At 52.1% G+C, this 22,418-nt stretch overlaps 1 protein-coding gene across 1 annotated transcript in view; it reads left to right on the forward strand.

Annotated features, from left to right (window-relative positions):
• kcnh2b (potassium voltage-gated channel, subfamily H (eag-related), member 2b) overlaps window positions 1–19,891 on the forward strand; it is a 31,827-nt gene extending 11,936 nt beyond the window's left edge. Inside the window, exons 4-15 of the mRNA XM_047024159.1 lie at window positions 989–1,146; window positions 13,935–14,357; window positions 14,607–14,997; window positions 15,924–16,123; window positions 16,386–16,638; window positions 17,300–17,493; window positions 17,692–17,794; window positions 18,007–18,285; window positions 18,398–18,581; window positions 18,803–18,998; window positions 19,609–19,818; window positions 19,880–19,891. Coding sequence (XP_046880115.1) covers window positions 989–1,146; window positions 13,935–14,357; window positions 14,607–14,997; window positions 15,924–16,123; window positions 16,386–16,638; window positions 17,300–17,493; window positions 17,692–17,794; window positions 18,007–18,285; window positions 18,398–18,581; window positions 18,803–18,998; window positions 19,609–19,818; window positions 19,880–19,891 — 2,603 coding nt within the window. The remainder of the gene's footprint in view (window positions 1–988; window positions 1,147–13,934; window positions 14,358–14,606; window positions 14,998–15,923; window positions 16,124–16,385; window positions 16,639–17,299; window positions 17,494–17,691; window positions 17,795–18,006; window positions 18,286–18,397; window positions 18,582–18,802; window positions 18,999–19,608; window positions 19,819–19,879) is intronic.
• Window positions 19,892–22,418: the final 2,527 nt, after the last annotated feature.

A 22,418-nucleotide genomic window follows, 5' to 3' on the forward strand; every position in this document is an offset into this window, starting at 1 on the left:
CAATTAGAGCTGATCTTTACTGGGATACCCTCCAATGGAGAGGGGGAGGCGGAGAAAAGAAGGAGGGCAGAGGAGAGGAGAGAAGGATGGGAGAGGAGAGGAGAGGAGAGGAGAGAAGGATGGGAGAGGAGAGGAGAGGAGAGAAGGATGGGAGAGGAGAGGAGAGGAGAGAAGGATGGGAGAGGAGAGGAGAGGAGAGAAGGATGGGAGAGGAGAGGAGAGAAGGATGGGAGAGGAGAGGAGATGAGGATGGGAGAGGACAGGAGAGATCGATGGGAGAGGAGAGGAGAGAAGGTTTGGAGAAGAGAGGGGAGGAGAGAAGGATGGGAGAGGAGAGGAGATGTTGTGAAGAGAAGAGGCACAGGAGGAGAGATAGATAGATTAAGGAGAATAGAGAAAAGCGTTGGGGAGTTGGTTTCATTCACAGGGCTTGTGTTGTAAAGCTCAGAAATTGTCAGATAACAGAGAGACAAAAGAGAGGGAGATGAAGGGAGGGAGGACAAAATAGAGGGAGGGAGAGGGAGGAACAGAGAGAGAGGGAGAGGGAGGAACAGAGAGAGAGGGAGAGGGAGGAACAGAGAGAGAAGGAGAGGGAGGAACAGAGAGAGAGTGAGAGGGAGGAACAGAGAGAGAGTGAGGGAAGGAGGAAGAGGGAGGAACAGAGAGAGAGGGAGGGAGGAAGAAGTCTCAGGCAGCAGAAGAACATTGGCTGGGAGCTGTGAACAGGCTGCAGCTGGGCTCAACATACACAGTCTCCCTCCGAACTTAGAGACAGGGAGAGAGACAGAGAGAGAGAGAGAGAGAGAGAGAGAGAGAGAGAGAGAGAGAGAGAGGAGGGAAGTACAAGTGAAAGAGACTGGCAGAGTGAGAGGGGAGAGATAGGGGACCTGACCACAGCTGGAGGAGCGAGACTGCTGCTGACTGGAGGACGGACAACGGGGGGGGGGGGGGGCTGACACGTCTGGCACCGTGGCGGGACGGGGCTCAGGGGGGGGCTGGGGGGCCAGGGGGGCCGAGGCGCGGGGGTCCTGGGTGGACCAGGTGAGTGAGGTGTCGCTGGGAGGCAGAGACAGCCTGTCTCAGGAGGGAGGCAGGAGCGGCCGTGTGCACAGAGCTGTACGCATCTCCTCCATCGTAGCTCAGGAGGTGAGTGTGTGTAGGGGGGTGTGTAGGGGTGTGTGTGTGTGTAGGTGTCATGTTCCATGGGTGTGTGTCTAGGTGCTGCTGTCTAGGAATGCTGACTCTTGGAGTCCATTAAACTTTGTCTCTCTCTCCTCATTTCCTCTCCTCTCCTTCTCTCACCCCTCTCTCTCTCTCGCTCTCTCTCTGTCTCTCTGTCTCTCCCCTCTGTTCTGTCAGGACTGACTTATCAGTGGGATGTTAGTAGCGCCTTAATTTAAATCCACTCCTTAGAGCATGCTTTGATTTCCTGTTAGATCTGTGTGTGTCATGTGTTTCCATATCCACTCTCCTCTCTGCAAACACAGAGCAGAGGAGAAAGGGGAGAAAGTTACAGTAAACAACTAGAGAGAGAGAGAAAGATGGAGAGATGTAGGGAGGAAGGAAGAGGGAAAGAGAGGAAGAGAAAGCTGAAGAAAGGAAAGATAATTTGCTGTAAAGACATGTTGCTTCACCCACACACTCACAGTGTGAGTGAGCTCGTTCTCTTGGTAAAAGGTGTGTTTTAACATGTGCACATAATTGCATACAAATATTCATGCAAATGATGGCAAATAGAACACATCATGCAAACAAGCATACACACTTGCACACACACACACACACACACACAGAAGCTTGAATGGTGAGTTGAGTGTTGAGTTGAAGTTAAGTGGCACAAAACCAAAGATGAAAATCACATCACATGAGCATGTCCAACATTCAGCTCTCACACACATACAGTACACACTCACACACACACACATACATATGAATATACACACACATAATTACACACACATACAGGATACACACATTCTCAGAGTCCTTGTGAATCGCTGAAACACTTCAGTTCACTATAACAGCTGGTGTACATTATTGGGTATTTTTATGGACTGTTTTCAAAGCAGTCCCCAGGTGCTACTGAGTTTGACTCCAGTTATAGTACAGTTATTCTCCATGCTGTAGAAGTGTTGAAGTGAGATTATTAGTCCTAATCTGACCTCATGTGGCGGAGACGGATGTGGCAGTCAGAAGGTTCAGCATCTGGCTGACTCCTGTCCCATGGTCCTGTCTCCCTGGCGATGGCCATGGTGACTGTTTCCAGGGAGACGCTTGGCCTTGCTATGCTCAGGGGTCTGGTGGGGTGAGGGGTCTGGCACTGTTACAAACAATGCCCTTGTACGCCGCAATCAGTGACTCTCTAAACACTATTAAATCAGGACTCTTCCTGATGGTACCCTCGTCCCCCTCCTCCTTCTCCTCCTCTCTGTCTACCCAGAATCCTCTGCAGCTCTGGATGATGGAGTGTAGGACTCTCTCTGCTGTCTGTTGGTGTTAGTCCCTCTCCCTCTCCCTCTCTCTCTCTCTCTCTCTCTCTCTCTCTCTCTCTCTCTCTCTCCTCTCTCTCTCTCTCTCTCTCTCTCTCTCTCCCTCTCTCTCTCTCTCTCTCTCTCTCTCCCTCTCTCTCTCTCTCTCTCTCTCTCCCTCTTTATCTCTCTCTCTCTTTCTCTCTTTTCCTTCATTCAAGCAGTCATTTAACTCAGCAAGTGAGTGTGTGTGCGTGTGTGTGTCTGCGTGTGTGTGACTGCGTGTGTGTGACTGCGTGTGTGTGTGTATCTTGGCGTGGACCCTGAAGGATCAGACTGTTGGCTCTCCTTAAAGAGTTGTGTCTTGGCCGCCTCCCCTCCTGTGAATCTGCTCAAGAGGATTAGAGGATGTGGGGGGGGGGAACCCAGGGGATTATGGGTAATGTAGTAGACGGACAAATGAGGCAGCCATCCAACTTCAGCCAATTTCAGCCATAGATCTCTCATATTTATAGTCAGAATGTTTTGCCTTCAAACTGAAGTAAATCTAAAAATCCTGCTTGGTTCTACATGCATATGTGTGTGTGTGTGTGTGTGCATGTGTGTGCGTGTGTGTGCGTGTGTGTATGTGTGTGTGTGTAGACAGTTTTCTCTGGCAGTGTGGTCCAGCTGGGGCTGATAGGAATAGCCTTTTCTCACACGTATCCTCAACAGACCCTCCCTGAATCTGTTCTGGGGTCGGATCCTAGTATCTGTTCTGGGGTCGGATCCTAGTTTCTGTTCTGGGGTCGGATCCTAGTATCTGTTCTGGGGTCGGATCCTAGTATCTGTTCTGGGGTCGGATCCTAGTTTCTGTTCTGGGGTCGGATCCTAGTATCTGTTCTGGGGTCGGATCCTAGTATCTGTTCTGGGGTCGGATCCTAGTATCTGTTCTGGGGTCGGATCCTAGTATCTGTTCTGGGGTCGGATCCTAGTTTCTGTTCTGGGGTCGGATCCTAGTATCTGCTCTGGGGTCGGATCCTAATATCTGTTCTGGGGTCGGATCCTAGTATCTGTTGTGGGGTCGGATCCTAGCTGCTGCCTACCTAACCTGCCTGCAGAGCAGTGTTGCTGTGAGGGATGGAGACGGGTCTAAGATCAGTCACGTGGAGGTCTGGTCCCACACATCTGATTGAGACGGCCTGGGGTGAGGGGGGAGGCAGGGGGGGAGGGAGGGGGGGGGGCTCAAGGACTCTGGTCTCCGAGGTGGAACGCTGCCGTGCCCGTTTCATCACCCCCGGCGACAGGAATCCGATTTGTTACTGAGCCCCCCCCACTCACCCGACCCCATCCATCACAGCGACAAGTGACTGTAGGGAGGGCGGGATCATCCATCACTCTTAACCAACCCATTGGACGACATCAGGCCCCGACAAGCTCAGCCAGTCATTGCCCATGGACCAGGTTACGGCTCTGTCCTGGAGCCACTGAGGAGCACTGACTGGCTGAGCTGTAGGCTGCTGGCTGCTGGCTGCTGGCTGCTGGCTGCTGTCTGTCCAGTACATCACACACATGTGGAATATGTAGGTAAGTATTGGATGTACTGTTTTCCATCGGCTATAGCTCATTGGTTGAGCATTTGATTGCAGAACAAGAGGTCATAGGTTCAAATCCACACACACACACACTTGCAAACAGTACAAATAAATCCACACAGACATAGTTAACATACAGACTACACACACATACACACACTTACAGACAGACACAATTCCACACACAAAGATTTGCATGTGAAATCAAAATCTTTAAGAATCACCATACACAGACACACACACACATACACACTCTCACTCATTCCTCCTGCCTCTCATCTTGCCAGACAGTAGGCAGTCAGTAAGCAGCTGACCTTGCACCCCTGATGAAAGATGTCATCAGTGTGCGACATGGGCTGTGACACTGTGCGTGCATATCAGCTGGTGACCTGTGGGGTTGGCATGGCGTCCGCTGTGAGGCTGTGAAGGTCACTCTGAAGACTCCTGCTGTTAAAGTCTGATTAAGGATGATAGTGAATGTAGAAGATGTAGGTTTGTTTTTCTTTTTAGATCGAGCCTGTGGTTCTGTAGTGTTGGAACTGCAGCCATAACAGTGACTGCATAATAGTTACTAAACAGTGACTAACTGACGAGTTAGCTTCCAGCTGTGTGTGTGTGCATGTGTGTGTTAGTGTGTCTCTATCTATTTCTCTCCGTCATCCGTAGATAGTGTCAACTATGTCGTGACAGCGGGAGGGAGGGAGGGAGAGTTGGTCCATCTGTGTTGAGTGAGTTTCCTGCCTCTGATGATGAGAGAACAGTTCTAGAGATGTAGATTCATGTTACAGTGGCACACGTGAGCTTCATTAGCTTTGTTAGCATGATCGGTTATCTCTGCTTCCGGCTCTTGATTAATCTGTAGTCAAGAGGAGAAAGATATTTGCCTCCTGTTCGATATGTGTGGATGAGTGTGCAGAGCCATGCTTGATGCATCCCACACCAAACTGATCCACTTACTGGAAACCCAGCATGCACATCACAATCTCCTCCAAACCTGGATTCATTACACACACACACACATCACACACACATCATACACAAACACTCAAATCAAGAAGCGGAACACAGCTTGATTTCACATGTCGTGATGAACTAAGCCCTTTCATGTCTGTGCCACCTCAAGATAGAATGTTCTGGAAAACAAATGATCAAGACGTCTTTACCTATGACGTCTCCCAGCAACGGCCGTGCCCTTGACAGATGCATTGTGGGTAAAACCAGCAAAGCATGGATCTGAGATCTCAGCTGCATGGGGGGGGAAGGAGGGATGACAGGGATGACAGACTGCTTCAGTCGTACATCTGCTGGTCACATGACTTAGAGGTCATGTTATGTCACTCAGATCAACTTCTCTGCGCTTTAGTGTGTGTGTGTGAGAGAGAGAGCCATGGCTAGTGTGCTGTAGTGTATCTTTGGAGAGGAGTTGTGTGTGTGAGGTCTGTGTGTGAGGTGTGCGTGTGTGTGGGGTGTGTGTGTGTTTGTGTGTGGGGGGGGGGGTGCAGGCTCTCTCTACCTCCCCGAGTTTAAATTTAGACAGATTTTACTATCCTCCGTATCCTGGCAACCCAGCCACGGGAGAGCAGGGCTCTGATCCTCCTCTCCTCATCTCCTCCTCCCCTCTCTCCTCTCCTCCTCCCCTCTCTCCTCCTCGCCTCCTCTCCTCTCTCCCCTTTCCTCTCTCTTCCTCTCCTCCTCCCCTCTCTCCTCCTCTCCTCTCTCCTCCTCTCCACCTCCCCTCTCTCCTCCTCTCCTCTTCCCCTTTCTCCTCCTCTCCTCTCTCCTCTTCTCCTCTTCCCCTCTCTCCTCCTCTCCTCCTCTCCTCCTCCTCCCCTCCTCCCCACCTCCCCTCTCCTCTCCTCTGCTCATCTCTTTTGGTGGGTTAGGGGGAAAGTGCAAAATGAAGCTTAACTGAGTAAATATAGGATGTGTTTTACCCAATGAAGGCTGTAAGGTGTGGACTGTAGGACTGTACAGCAACAGCACTACCACACACACTGAACCTGTGACACCAGCACAGACAGAGCAATGCAGAGAGAGAGAGAGAGAGAGAGAGAGAGAGAGAGAGAGAGAGAGAGAGACAGAGAGTTCTTGCAGCCATGCCAACTGAGGACAAGAGGGGGGTGGGGGGGGCACGGGGAGAGAAACTCGTAGCAATTACAGTTTCAGTCTGCTAGTCTACCTGCTCATTGAAATGAATCTACTATATGCCATGCCGTTGTACTGTATGCTTTACAGATCCATACTAATCGCACCTGCCAGTTAGTTCGTGGGGTTTTTTTCAGCTTTGTGATTAGCAAAGCAGGGTTAGCATAGTGCTGTTAGCCTCCATGTGTGAGCCAGTTGTTCCTCTCTGGTTTCTGACCTTTAAAAGCTACAGGGTTCCAAAACACATACGTGCAAGCAGTCACACACACCCACACACACAGACAGGCACACACACAGACAGGCACACACACAAACACACCAATAGACAGGTACACACAGGCAGTGAAGGCAGTATGGGTAACTGTCACTTAGATTTCCCAGTGGACAAGAAATCTCCCTGGAGCTGCTGGCATACACACACACACACAAACACACATGCACACACCCTCATACACTTACAGACACACACACACACATGCACACACACTTACACACACACTTTATTTATGTCCAGGATGAGTCACAGATCCCCCTATAGATATTTGTATCAATACTGAACCAGGTTGCCAGATTGGAGGCAGTGAGACCTCCCTGTCTGCATCTCTTTGTTTCTGCCTCATAGTGTAACAACACACATCTCAGACCTCACCCTCTCTCTCTCTCTCTCTTTCTCTCTCTCTCAGCAGCAGTTTAGTAGCTGAGGCACTCTGTCTGTTAGCTTTGGTCTTCTGTTGCAGTGTGTCTCTCTGTCTCTCTCTCTCTCTCCAGCTCCTCGCTGCTGTGCTCTGCTCTCCTAGAGACTGAATCATTCGGTTGCTAGTGTGAGCCTTGTCAGCACGTCCTGGCCTTCACTCACTGAGAGTTTGTAAGAAAGTGAATCTGGGTCCAGGGATAGAGTCACCAGGGAAACGGGAACCAGGGAAATGGTCACCAGGGATACGGGCAGCTGACTGGCTCTCTGAGGAGTTTGTCTTTTGGTGTGCAGCGGCAGGAGGAGGTAGGAGGAGGAGGGCCGGGGGGTCAGCCCCACCTCCCTGACCACTCGCCTGTCCTCTCTCGGCATGAGGCATCGTCTGGCGTCCGTCCCCTGGCTCTCTGTCCCAGGGGCTCCTCCCACCCGCGGTGGTCCTAACCCGGGTGCCGGTGGTGTTGGGTGGGGTGGGGGTCCCTGGCGGAGTCAGGGGTCGCGGGGGTGACCAGGGGGGGTCTGGCTACTGAGGAACATGCTCCTGGAGGTGCTTCTGAAGCTCAGAAACGTTCCTGCTCACCTGCGGCTCCGTCGCCACCCCTCCGCACACACACCCCCCCCCGCAGCACTCATGCCCCGCAAACTGCTCTGCCGCCGTGATTGGCATGGCGACGACAGCTCTCAGCTGGCCAGCGAGGGCAGAGAGGTGAGGGGTCGGAGGGCGTGTGTGTGTCAGTGTTTCTGCATGTTTTGGGAGTGTGTATTTGTGTATACGTTGTACAGTTTGTGTGTTTTAGATTTGTGTGTGTGGGCGGTTTTGTACTGTATGTGTGTGTGTGTAGGGTTTAAGCCATGTGTACAGAGGACTCTGTTGGATAAGGTTGTGTGTGTGTGTGTGTGTGTGTGTGTGGGGGGGGGGGGGTAGCAGGAGGAGCTTCAGGGACTGTCCAGAGTGTGTGAACATCTCTTCAGATACACAGAGGGGAAGAGGCTGCGGAGAGAGACTGCACTGAACCTCCCTTCCCTCCCTACCCCCCCTACCCCCCTGAACCTCCCTACCCTCCCTACCCTCCCTACCCTCCCTACCCCCCCTACCCCCTGAACCTCCCTACCCTCCCTACCCTCCCTACCCTCCCTAACCTCCCTACCCTCCCTACCCCCCCTACCCCCTGAACCTCCCTACCCTCCCTACCCTCCCTACCCCCCCTACCCCCTGAACCTCCCTACCCTCCCTACCCTCCCTACCCTCCCTACCCTCCCCCTACCCCCCCCTACCCCCTGAACCTCCCTACCCTCCCTAACCTCCCTACCCTCCCTACCCTCCCTAACCTCCCTACCCCCCCCTACCCCCTGAACCTCCCTACCCTCCCTACCCTCCCTACCCTCCCTACCCTCCCTACCCCCCCTACCCCCTGAACCTCCCCTACCCTCCCTAACCTCCCTACCCTCCTACCCTCCCTAACCTCCCTACCCTCCCTACCCTCCCTACCCTACGCCCCCCACTGAACCTCCCAACTGAATCAGAATCAGAAGGGTTTGTCAATGTTTGTCTAAACAGTGTACAGTATGCCATGAATAAATAGGACACAACTGGTCTGCATAACAGACTGTTCTGGAAGGAATTTAATAAGGGAGATACATATAATACGCTACATTAAAAAGAACAAGCATGAATAATGAAGGCAAGATGATTTAGCCTGTGTACTAACAATGTTAGCACTGTGTGCTAACAATGTGTGCTAACAATGTGTGCTAACAATGTGTGCTAACATTGCTAGTTTGAATCTTTGGGGGTTGGGGGGGCCTCCAACATCGTTTTTTATAATGAAACTCAGTCTTCTGTGGGAGGAGGAGGTAGGGAGGTAGGGAGGGAGGGAGGGAGGTAGGGAGGGAGGGAGGGAGGAGCAGGGGATTCAGGCGGAGTGAGGGGTGTGTGTGCGTTGTAAAGGATTGAACAGAGTGAGCTGATTCAACTTTGAAAGACTGACGTTCATGTTTCATAGGTGTGAACAGCAGGCAACAACAGCAGGCTGATCTGTGTTCATCTGAACATGACAGGAGATCCCCGGCCTGTCTGACACCAAATACCCAAATGGGGTTAGTGTTAGCACTGCACTGTGGAGGGACTGCACTGTTAGCTTATAGAAGCTGATCTGAGGGATTGGTTGGTTATAGAAGCTGTTTCCCCTCAAAAGTTTGGAAAGGTAAAAAAAAGGATCGATGTGGGGGGTGGATGTGGAGGGAAATGAAAGCAGAGCAGCCTCTCAGGCAGAGTTGAGATTAGCAGCGCTAGCAGAGAGTCGAGGCTAAGACTCTGTCACAGATCAGCTCCTCATCCTCCAAGCAGACCTGCCCACCTCCCCAACAGCCCCACTCTACAACCCTCTCAATGGGCCCGACAGAGGGGGGAGGAGGAGAGATGAAAGGACCGAGGGAGGGCTGGAAGAGAGAAAAAACTCCTAAAGCGATGATTGTGGTGATGAATATTTGAATATTTCCTGTGGCTAGTTAGAGCTAGCAGGTGTGCTGGGGTGTGTGAGCAATGGAGGGGAGGGATGGAGAGGTGGAGGAGGGAGATGGAGGGAGAGGTGGAGGAGGGAGATGGAGGGAGAGTTGGAGGAGGGAGATGGAGGGAGAGGTGGAGGAGGGAGATGGAGGGAGAGGTGGAGGAGGGAGATGGAGGGAGAGGTGGAGGAGAGGGAGATGGAGGGAGAGTTGGAGGAGGGAGATGGAGGGAGAGGTGGAGGAGGGAGATGGAGGGAGAGGTGGAGGAGGGAGATGGAGGGAGAGGTGGAGGAGGGAGATAGAGGGAGAGGTGGAGGAGGGAGATAGAGGGAGAGGTGGAGGAGGGAGATGGAGGGAGAGGTGGAGGTGGAGGAGGGAGATAGAGGGAGAGGTGGAGGAGGGAGATGGAGGGAGAGGTGGAGGAGGGAGATGGAGGGAGAGGTGGAGGAGGGAGATAGAGGGAGAGGTGGAGGAGGGAGATGACGACTGCCAGCTCTGGGTGCAAATCTGCTCTTTTGTCATATTTTAATGGTCTGCATGGAGACTGGGGAGGGAAAGGTCACAGAGAATGCCATGTGTGGTATCTGATCACACACACACATACACAGACAAAGGCATAGACACACACACACACGCATGTGTGCACAAACACACTAACAGATAAAAGCATTGACAAACACACTACCACACACAGACATAGGCATAGAGACACACACACACACACAAAGCTTAATACACACACTGAAATCACTGTGGGCAGTGGCACTGAAGATGAAGGATCCATTGTATTGTGAGTCACAGAAAGAGAATGTCCTTTACCTCCTGAAATTCCAACCACACAGTTATATAGTTTTGATTTGTTCACAATGTATGCTTCATGTTTGGCTACTCGCAATGTTTGGGGATATCTCGGTGTTATGATCAGTGACCTATGCACTTTTGTAAAGCTCTCTCTTGGAAGTCGCTTTGGATAAAAGCGTCTGCTAAATGAATACATGTAAATATAAATATAGACCTATCACTGCCTCATAGCAATGCCCTGGACTGCTGTCTTACCCACCTTACCCTCCCTCCCTCCCCCTCCCTCCCTCCCCCCCCCCCCCCCCCCCTCCCCCCCCCCCCCCCCCCCTCTCTCTCTCTCTCTCTCTCTCTCTCTCTCTCTCTCTCTCTCTCTCTCTCTCTCTTTCTCTCCCTCTCTCTCCCTCTCTCTCCCTCCTCCCCTCTCCCTCCCCCTCTCTCGTACTCAGTGGCAGACAGAGCTCAGGGCTGGTGATCCACCAGGGGGAAGAGAGAGATGAGAAATCACTTTGGTCCAGACAAACAAGCAGTGCTGATCCCAGAGGGCAGAGCTTGTTTGATCAGCTCTCTGCAGCGTGGTGATGGTCACGGGGAGGAGCCCAGCTGGAGAGCCTGTGTAGGTCACGTTCGAATCCCCCCCTGTTCTGTACCGTTGATGAAAGTGTCTGCTAAGTAAACACATTATAATGTTATTGACATCACAGGCTTCACACATGAAGAGCAGTCAGACAGCCTGTCTTGTACTGTGTGAGACGGCGTAGTGTCCAACACCAGGCCTCGTGAAACGACACGTCCAAACGGGAAGAAGTGATCTGGCAATGACATCACAGGTCAGCTGGTTCTTAGTGACATCACAGGTCAGGTGGTTCTTAGTGACATCACAGGTCAGCTGGTTCTTAGTGACATCACAGGTCAGGTGGTTCTTAGTGACATCACAGGTCAGGTGGTTCTTAGTGACATCACAGGTCAGGTGGTTCTTAGTGACATCACAGGTCAGGTGGTTCTTAGTGACATCACAGGTCAGGTGGTCCTTTCTGACATCAAAGGTCAGGTGGTTCTTAGTGACATCACAGGTCAGGTGGTCCTTAGTGACATCACAGGTCAGGTGGTTCTTAGTGACATCACAGGTCAGGTGGTCCTTAGTGACATCACAGGTCAGGTGGTTCTTAGTGACATCACAGGTCAGGTGGTCCTTAGTGACATCACAGGTCAGGTGGTCCTTAGTGACATCACAGGTCAGGTGGTCCTTAGTGACATCACAAGTCAGGTGGTCCTTAGTGACATCACAGGTCAGGTGGTTCTTAGTGACATCACAGGTCAGGTGGTCCTTAGTGACATCACAGGTCAGGTGGTCCTTAGTGACATCACAGGTCAGGTGGTCCTTAGTGACATCACAGGTCAGGTGGTTCTTAGTGACATCACAGGTCAGGTGGTCCTTAGTGACATCACAGGTCAGGTGGTCCTTAGTGACATCACAGGTCAGGTGGTCCTTAGTGACATCACAGGTCAGGTGGTCCTTAGTGACATCACAGGTCAGGTGGTTCTTAGTGACATCACAGGTCAGGTGGTCCTTAGTGACATCACAGGTCAGGTGGTCCTTAGTGACATCACAGGTCAGGTGGTTCTTAGTGACATCACAGGTCAGGTGGTTCTTAGTGACATCACAGGTCAGGTGGTTCTTAGTGACATCACAGGTCAGGTGGTCCTTAGTGACATCACAGGTCAGGTGGTCCTTAGTGACATCACAGGTCAGGTGGTCCTTAGTGACATCACAGGTCAGGTGGTTCTTAGTGACATCACAGGTCAGGTGGTTCTTAGTGACATCACAGGTCAGGTGGTTCTTAGTGACATCACAGGTCAGGTGGTTCTTAGTGACATCACAGGTCAGGTGGTTCTTAGTGACATCACAGGTCAGGTGGTCCTTAGTGACATCACAGGTCAGGTGGTTCTTAGTGACATCACAGGTCAGGTGGTTCTTAGTGACATCACAGGTCAGGTGGTTCTTAGTGACATCACAGGTCAGGTGGTTCTTAGTGACATCACAGGTCAGGTGGTCCTTAGTGACATCACAGGTCAGGTGGTTCTTAGTGACATCACAGGTCAGGTGGTTCTTAGTGACATCACAGGTCAGGTGGTTCTTAGTGACACCAGGAGCTGAACCCTCCCACACTGCTTACGACAGTCTAGGAGGACGCAGTGAGTTCAGTTAAATGAAGCTTTAATTAAAGGTCGACTTAAAACAGACACAGCCAAGCTAAGATCCGTCTCTGGAGGTTTGGTCTCATGTTTGTCTGTGCTCACTGTAATCGTTTCTCCATTATGTTGAGCGTCCATGCAGAGCTCCTGCCAAACAAATCAGAAAGTGAGAAACAGAATTAGCCCAAGACAGTCATCGCTGATAACCAGACACACGCTGCTGTCGGGGCGTCATGTTCCATCTCTCTCTTCACACCCCGGTCCTGGGGCCCGGTCCTGGGGCATGGTCCTGGGGCACGGTCCTGGGGCACGGTCCTGGGGCACGGTCCTGGGGCACGCTGCTGTGGCTTCACAGGTTCTAGTGAGACCTTGAATCGTTTCATCTTTACACTGAGCATAATTGTGAATCTCTAAACGTGCTCTAAATATAGTTTTTTTCGATCTGTGTAGAAATGATTCAGGACCTTCTGGGTTCCCTGGGGTTGTGTTTGTAAGGCTGTGTTGCTTTCACACTGACAACTAAAAATACCCAGCATCCTCCGTACCCAGGAGGGACACAACCGCTGCTCTGTGTGTGTGTGTGTGTGTGTCCGTCTGTGTGTCTGTGTGTGTGTGTCTGTCTGTGTGTGTGTGTTTCTTTCTGTCTGTGTGTGTGTGTGTGTCTGTGTGTGTCTGTCTGTCTGTGTGTGTGTGTGTGTGTGTGTGCTCCAGGCAGGAGGATGAGAGGAGGTCTGTGGTGATTGTCAAGACGAGCATGAGAGAACAGCCGCCTGATAAATGATGCTCTACATGGCAGAACCCCTCACGCTTCATCACTGCCAATTCAACAGCATTATTAAACACCCCCCTTCAAACTCACACACATACACACACACACCTTTACGCCTCAAAGAGGTGTTGACTTAACAACACTATGAGACAAACATCTATGTTCATTCTTGTCCTGCTGTCTATTCATTGTTGTGTTAAACGGCAGAAAAGCCAACAGGAAGGTTGTTTATAGACCGCTAAAGCTGCTCGTTCATTAGCCCTGCGCGGCTGCGCGGCTGTCCCTTGCTGTCCCTTGCTGTCCCTGCCTGACATCCTGTCACTGCGCCCCCGGTGGCGTCATGTCGTCACTGCGCCCTGTCCTCAGCATCCGTCTGAATGCTGGGGTGAAATCAGCTAGAACCTGAGATAATAATACTGTCATAATGATTACGGTGGGGTTTTCATTTATCAGTGGCTGTTTTGTGAAGCAATGTGCAGTACCGGGGGGAACCAGTGATCTCTTGATCTGCAGTCAAATGCTCTACCCCCAAGGTAGACCATTCAGATGTAAAGACGTCTCTAGGCACAAGTCACGACTGCTGTGGAGCGCAAAGAATTACAACAGAAGGACACTCATGGAAAAACAATGCAGTCTCAATATACTTCTGTAAAGCAAAAGGCTTCTGGGTATTATAGTTTGGCCCGCTGGATGTAAACAGACTGCCAAACAGCTGGGCTTAGTAACCCTAACGACTATCTGTCCCCACTCTCTAACCATTGTAACGACTGTCTCTCGCCCCTGTCCTCCAGGTGTTGTCTCTGGGAGCTGACGTCCTCCCTGAGTACAAGCTCCAGGCCCCTCGCATCCACAAGTGGACGGTCCTCCACTACAGCCCCTTCAAGGCAGTGTGGGACTGGCTCATCCTGCTGCTGGTCATCTACACGGCCATCCTGACGCCCTACTCCGCAGCCTTCCTCCTCAGTGAGCAGGAGGAGGCAGCCCTGCACAGCTGCGGCTACTCCTGCTCCGCGCTCAACGTGGTGGACCTCATGGTGGACATCATGTTCATCATCGACATCCTCATCAACTTCAGGACCACCTACGTCAACGTGAACGATGAGGTGGTGAGCCATCCGCTCCGCATCGCCGTGCACTACTTCAAGGGCTGGTTCCTCATCGACATGGTGGCCGCCATCCCTTTCGACCTGCTCATCTACCGCAACGGGGAGGAGGTGAGAGGAAGTGGGGGGTGGAGGGGGATTGTGGGTAATGGAGTGTGAAAGGGGTTGGTTCATAAAAGAGTGTTTTTTCCCATTGAGGTTTGAGCACACAGTGGAGAGTGAGAGAAACAAAAACAGACATCACTGCATCACAACACAGCACACCAGTCACTGTGGAGATACCTCACACCTGCTCCTGACTTTAGAGATTAACTCAGAAATATTCTCTCTATGTCTCTCTCTCATTCTCTCCTCTACCAGACGACCACTCTGATTGGCCTGCTGAAGACAGCCCGTCTCCTCCGATTGGTCCGCGTGGCCCGGAAGCTGGACCGCTACTCTGAGTACGGTGCTGCCGTCCTCTTCCTGCTCATGTGCACCTTTGCGCTCATTGCCCATTGGCTGGCCTGCATCTGGTACGCCATCGGCAGCGTGGAGCGCAACGGCTCCATAGGCTGGCTCCACTCGCTGGGCGACCAATTAGGGAAGCACTACAACGACTCGGACCCGGGGTCGGGTCCATCCATCAAGGACAAGTACGTGACGGCTCTGTACTTCACCTTCAGCAGCCTGACCAGCGTGGGCTTCGGGAACGTCTCCCCCAACACCAACTCTGAGAAGATCTTCTCCATCTGCGTCATGCTGATTGGCTGTGAGTTACACACACACATGCACACACACACATGCACATGCAAACACACACATGTGCACACACACATGCACACACAGGCACTGGATACGAAGTCTTAAGTCACATTTCCAATCAAAACTAGGCTTCAAAAAGCCATCTATCATAAAATGTATTAAAACATTTTATCTAATGAATCAGCTGGACATTTTAATTTCCTTCAGAAGAGTCATGCAATTAAGGTCCTCCTTGGGAAGTGCCTTCACAGAAGGCTTAGCTGCCCCGTCCAGATCGATCGGACTGATGATGATGGCCAGACTTTAGGAGTCCAAGCTGAAGGTTGACTGTTCTAAAAGGCTGAAGGTGGACTGTTCTAGAGGCTGAAGGTGGACTGTTCTAGAGGCTGAAGGTGGACTGTTCTAGAGGCTGAAGGTGGACTGTTCTAGAGGCTGAAGGTGGACTGTTCTAAAGGCTGAAGGTGTACTGTTCTAGAGGCTGAAGGTGGACTGTTCTAGAGGCTGAAGGTGGACTGTTCTAGAGGCTGAAGGTGGACTGTTCTAGAGGCTGAAGGTGGACTGTTCTAGAGGTTGAAGTTGGACTGTTCTAGAGGCTGAAGGTGGACTGTTCTAGAGGCTGAAGGTGGACTGTTCTAGAGGCTGAAGGTGGACTGTGCTAGAGGCTGAAGGTGGACTGTTCTAGAGGCTGAAGGTGGACTGTTCTAGAAGCTGAAGGTGTACTGTTCTAGAGGCTAAAGTTTGCACATACCTTATTGAGACGTGCACACTAGCTGTTTAGACGGTTTATCAGTTCATCAACGGTTGTTGTTTTTAAAAATACTCTCTAAATAAACCTACCTTGACTTGGTGGTCTGACTTTGGTCCACCCTCCCTCCACCCTGACTCTCTCTCTCCTCCTCCTCCACCCTGACTCCCTCTCTCCTCCTCCGCCAGCCCTCATGTATGCCAGCATCTTCGGGAACGTGTCGGCCATCATCCAGCGCCTGTACTCGGGCACGGCGCGCTACCACACCCAGATGCTGCGGGTGCGAGAGTTCATCCGCTTCCACCAGATCCCCAACCCCCTCAGGCAGCGCCTGGAGGAGTACTTCCAGCACGCCTGGTCATACACCAATGGCATCGACATGAACGCTGTGAGTCACACACACACACACATCCATACTGTTTCATTAACTACCATTTAACCAGCTGTCATCTCTCCTCCCCCATCTCCCCCCTTCTCCCTCATCTCTCTCCCCCTCCTCCATCTCTCACCCCCCTCCTTTCACCTCCCCCATCTCTCCCCCTCCTTCCACCTCCCCCATCTCTCCCCCTCCCCCCTCCTCCCCCATCTCTCCCCTCCCCCCTCCTCCCCCATCTCTCCCCCTCCCCCTTCCTCCCCCATCTCTCCCCCAGGTCCTGAAGGGCTTCCCAGAGTGTCTCCAGGCAGACATCTGCCTCCACCTCAACCGGACTCTGCTGCAGAACTGCAAGGCCTTCAAGGGCTCCACTAAGGGCTGTCTGCGGGCGCTGGCCATGAAGTTCAAGACCACCCACGCCCCGCCCGGCGACACGCTGGTCCACGCCGGAGATGTGCTCACCGCCGTGTACTTCATCTCCAGAGGCTCCATCGAGATCCTGAGGGGAGACGTGGTGGTGGCCATCTTGGGTAGGGGCGGGGCTTCATCTTGGGTAGGGGCGGAGCTTCATCTTGGGTAGGGGCGGAGCTTAATCTTGGGTAGGGGCGGAGCTTCATATTGGGTAGGGGCGGGGCTTCATCTTGGGTAGGGGCGGAGCTTCATCTTGGGTAGGGGCGGAGCTTCATATTGGTTAGGGGCGGAGCTTCATATTGGTTAGGGGCGGGGGTTCGGCTCTGGGGTCATTTATTTGTTCTGAGATCACTAAGGCTTTTACGGTTTCGTGAAAGTTGCTTGCGATGTTGTGTTTCTCAGAGTCAACCACACTGTCGTCCCAAACAGTCACTCTTTGTGGAACTGAGAAGAATCAAAGTGACTTATCGCTTTTCTCTAAAAGAGACATGATTGAGACATGATTCCTGATATATTACTGATGCTTTTCCAGTCTTGGAGGTCAATGTGTTTCACTCCGTCCGCCATTTCTCTAGGAATTACAACAGTGCCCTCTATGGGCCTTCAGCCGCTATTGTTGTTTCTAATTCTGATCAGCTGTAGGGCATAGACTGTCTCTGACTATCCCTGTAGGTACCAGACAGAGCGTGACCTCTCTCTCTGTTCCTATCTCTCTCTATCCTGCTCTTTCTCTCTCTCTACCTCCTCCCTGACCCCCCCCCCCCCTCTTTTTCCTCTCAGGGAAGAACGACATCTTTGGAGAGCCCATCAACCTCTACGCTCGCCCGGGGAAGTCGAACGCTGACGTGAGGGCGTTGACCTACTGCGACCTCCACAAGATCCAGCGTGAGGACGTCCTGGAGGTGCTGGACATGTACCCAGAGTTCTCTGACCACTTCTGGAGCAACCTGGAGATCACCTTCAACCTCAGAGACGTGAGGCCACCGCCAACCTTGTGACCTTGTGACCTTGCACGTTCAGTACTGCCTCGTGTTCTCAGGAAAGCTCAGCTATTAAAGAAATGCCTTCATTTGAACCTGGGACCTGAGAGGTTGTGTTGAGGTTGTGTTGAGGTTGTGTTGAGGTTGTTACAGGTTATGTTGAGGTTGAGTTGAGGTTGTGTTGTTTTACAGACCAACATGATCCCTGGTTCTCCGAGCAGCGACGACTCAGACTGCGTTGGGTTCAACCGCCTCCGGAGACGCAAATTATCATTCCGCCGGCGCACAGAGAAAGGTAGAGCAGGTGGTTAATGCTCACAGCTCAACATACAGCTTCGGCTCACCAGTTCATTATTTATAATAATGACGCTGTTCTGTTTTAGCTTGTGCTGTAGTAGCTAGGCACCACCTGTGATATCCCACAAACACACTCTCTCTCTCCTTCTCTCCCCCTCTCTTTCTCTCTCTCCTTCTCTCCCCCCCTTCTCTATCTCTTGCTCGTACCAGATGATGCAGACGCAGGGGAGGTTAAAAAATCCCAGAAGCCAGTGCGGCGAAGAAACAAGGAGGCAGCCAGTAACCAGGGGGAGGAGTTTAAGCCGGACTGGGAGGGGCCTCGTAGCTCCGTGTCGTCCAGCGGAGACGAAGCGGAGGAGTTAGTCGTCACATGCCCTGCCCCTCCCTTTGCAATGTCAGAGACACAGCAAGCTCAGGCCACGCCCCTTAACTTCAGCGAGACGACCGAGGGCGACGCCCAGACAGGAAACACCTGCAGCGCCCTCTCAGGTAGGAGCTGTCACACACCTGGACACAGTCTGTACTACACACCTGCCTATCTCTATCTCTCTACTACATACCTGGATCTGTCTATTGTTACCCCTCCACCCCCCTCCCCCAGGTGCGTTCTCAGGTGTGTCCAACATCTTCAGTTTCTGGGGGGAGAGTCGAGGGCGTGAGTACCAGGAGCTGCCTCGCTCCCTGCCCTCCCCGCCCCCCCTCAGCAACCCACTGCACAGCATCAGCCGGCGGCAGCGCGGGGAGCTGGAGAGCCGTCTGGACACCCTGCAGGTGCAGCTCAACAGGTACCACACACCTGGGGGGCTGTGTGTATGAGTGTGTGTGGGAACAAACCTGCTGTGTTTCTGCTGCACCTTTCTGTGTGGGTAGTGCTTAACGTGTGTGATCCTGTCAGTGGTGTGCGTGGTGCTTAACGTGTGTGATCCTGTCAGTGGTGTGCGTGGTGCTTAACGTGTGTGATCCTGTCAGTGGTGTGCGTGGTGCTTAACGTGTCTGTTCTGGACAGGCTGGAGACTCGCATGTCCACAGACATCGGGGCCATCATGCAGCTGCTCCAGCGTCAGATGTCCCTGGTTCCTCCAGCCTACAGCACAGTGTCCTCCCCCCCCCAGACCTCCCCCAGCCCCGGCCCTGGCCCCGGGGACACACTGGTTCAACCTGCCGTCCCACTGGAACCAGAAACACTGTCCTCACTGTCACAGGTACCACACACACACACATTCATATACACATACACCCTCACACACACACCCTCACACCCACACACAAACATACACACACAGACCACAAGCATGTACTCACAAAGAAACAGCCACAACACACAGATAAACAAAACCACCACAAAACCAGCCACACCAGCCCCTCCTGAGTTGCTCTGTGTCTCCTCCCCAGGTCCTGAGTTGCTCTGTGGCTCCTCCCCAGGTCCTGAGTTGCTCTGTGTCTCCTCCCCAGGTCCTGAGTTGCTCTGTGTCTCCTCCCCAGGTCCTGAGTTGCTCTGTGTCTCCTCCTCAGGTCCTGAGTTGCTCTGTGTCTCCTCCCCAGGTCCTGAGTTGCTCTGTGTCTCCTCCCCAGGTCCTGAGTTGCTCTGTGTCTCCTCCCCAGGTCCTGAGTTGCTCTGTGTCTCCTCCCCAGGTCCTGAGTTGCTCTGTGTCTCCTCCCCAGGTCCTGAGTTGCTCTGTGTCTCCTCCCCAGGTCCTGAGTTGCTCTGTGTCTCCTCCCCAGGTCCTGAGTTGCTCTGTGTCTCCTCCCCAGGTCCTGAGTTGCTCTGTGTCTCCTCCCCAGGTCCTGAGTTGCTCTGTGTCTCCTCCCCAGGTCCTGAGTTGCTCTGTGGCTCCTCCCCAGGTCCTGAACCTGGAGGACTTCCACTCCTTCCCCAGCGGTCCAGGGGGCTCTGAGGGCAGCCTGGCAGAGCTGCCCTCCCAGGACCCTCCTCCTGCCAGCCCCCCCAACACACACACCACCCCCCCGGGACCCGGGTGGGCCAGGCTGGGGCTGGGGGCCGGGGCGGGGGTGGAGGCAGGGGTAGAGGTGGAGGCAGGGCGGTCAGGGCTCGGGGCAGAAGCAAGGGCCGGGTTTGGAGAAGGGGCAGGGGTAGAGGTGGGGGTAGAAGCAGAGTTGGGGGCGGGGGCAGGGGCAGGGCTGTACAGCCTCGATGTGGAGGTCCAGAGGAGGTTGTCTCTGCAGGAACCTCAGACCCCCCTGGACTCACAGACACTACAGAGACACGGCTCAGGCCCTGGGGGCAGCTAGGGAGGAAGCAGGTAAAGGATGAAGGAGGGAGGGGAGGAATAGAAAGAGAAAGGAGGAGGGATGGATGGATGGAACAAGCAGGAACAAAGAGCCTCTGTTTTTTTATTTTATGATTTAATCTCATTCAGCCCCTTCCTTCCTGGTTCTTTCTGCAATGAGGGAGACATGGCAACGAGATAGTGAGGGGGGGCCGGGGGGCCAGGGGGGCCTCTGGATCCCCTCAGCTTCTGGAACATTACCTGGGCTCTGGGTGACCTTCACCTCTTAGCACTGACCTCTGCTGCCTCACCTACGGTCGCCCTGGCGACGTCTCCACGGCGACGTCTCTGTGGCAACGCGCGAGGCATTCTTCATTCCCTGTGAGAGCTCCTCCTGAATGGTTCACCTCAGAATCTTGACCATAACGTAACCAAACCACATACAGACTTCAGAGAGAGCATGGTCCAGACGTCTGGCTCTGAGATAGCTGCTCACACACACAAAGACACGTCTGCTGGATCCAAGTCTGGAAACCCATCGAGGAGAACAGGAAGGACAGAAACGAATACATGATCATGATTCAAGTAGCCATTATGTCTTGCACTGAAATTTACAGATATCGTCTTTAATATTCTATCTTGCATGTCCATGGAGCTTCCGAGTACTTGCCCTTTGAACTATAGTGTTAGCTGGCCTAACTGAGACCTGGTGTCCTGTCCTGCCATTGGTCCTTTTACCCTGGAAGAGGAGCTAAAGCCCCAACGAGCACACTGGATTGGCTGGTTTGCACCTCAGGGGCGGGGCTGAAGGGTTAAAAGCCATGAATTCTCAAAGAACATATCAAATCCCTGTCACAGTAGAGGTTGGTGGAGAGCATGGGGAGTATTTGTACAGTACAATATGCAACACTGGCAGGACAAAGGGAGGGTTTTGATCTTATATAGGGTTAGGGTTAGATGTTAATGTTTGATCCATTCAGGTGAAAACACTCGTCCTTGTTTAACTTGCAGGTTTACGTAACTTCTTGGTGTTTCTCTCTGGCCACAGGGGCACCAGGATCTGCCCACCACAGCAATACTAAACATGAGGAGGAACAGAGACACACACCTCTATACTGGGTCTAACTCCTCGGTCCGCCTCCACATACTACTGAGGATAACAGATGTGTGTGTGTGTGTGCTTCACACTCCTACACCTTACCCAATGCCAGGAAAACATCCACTCTAGAACACTGTATAGAATCCAAGGATGTTCTAGAACAATCTACAACAGCAGATGTTCTAGAATGTTCTAGAATAGTGCATCAGTCTATAGCGCTAGCGTGGCTATTGAAGCACAGGGTTTGTAAACAGAAACAGAGATCATACAGCTAGGTGCAATGGAAGCACGCACACGCAGAACTGTAAATATACATTACTGCTTGCTGGTCAGAGCTCTTTATTTATTTGGTTTTAGGATTTATCATGTTGTGAAGGCCACCCTACTGTTAGCCTGATGGAGGGAGTGGGCGTCTGGGCGGATATTAATAGTTTACTCCCCTGTGGTGTTGTTTTGTTTTTTCCAAACATTTTAATTTAAACCAATCGAGATGTTCATGAAGATTAATAGCTGCTTGGACTGTGTTGCTATCACCTTGACCATTATTATTATGATCAGTTGTTCCTCCTCTGTATAATCAGAACTTTACCTAATGTTAGCATCCTGTGCTTATTGTTTGGTCGGAACACGCATATGCACACGCACACGTTCTGAAGTCAGATGTTGCATAAGTGTCTGTGAGTCTGTCTGACATGAACAGACTGCTGGGTTGATGGAGAGGCCTGGTGTGTGTCTGGGCAGAACTGGGTTTCCTGTGTTAGGATGTGGTTCCAGGTCTTCCTGATCTTCAATGATGTGTTATATTAGCAGATGCTTTTGTCCAAAGCCACATACAGGGGGCATTTGAACCTCTTGATCTGTGGTCACATGATCTACCCCTGAGTTACACCCAACATACCTTTTCCTTGATGTGTTAGGTCCTACTGACTGTGTAGCTTCCAACCCACTGCGTATAACAGTAGAGGAATCACATGTCAAGGTTGTTAAAAACAAAAATAACTACAGTATGTTTTATGTGTTGAGTTATGGCTTGTAAAAAGCTTCAAAAGCAAGGAAATGAAAAAGACCACAACTCTTAACGTACCGATGAACAGATGAACAGACAAGGGCTGGGTTTCCGAGATTCGTTAAGAAGCTCTTAACGCTAAGAGCTTATTAGAAGCGTTCTAAGAACGCTCTAGAACGCTCTTAGAACACTCCTAAGAAGCTCTTAGCGTTAAGAGCTTCTAAACGAATCTGGGAAAGACGGCCAAGGTGTGTCGTGTTGACGTGTACTGTAGGACAGGAGAGCGAAT

Source organism: Hypomesus transpacificus, chromosome 8 (genome assembly GCF_021917145.1).
Source record: "Hypomesus transpacificus isolate Combined female chromosome 8, fHypTra1, whole genome shotgun sequence".
Classification (NCBI taxonomy): Eukaryota; Metazoa; Chordata; class Actinopteri; order Osmeriformes; family Osmeridae; genus Hypomesus; species Hypomesus transpacificus.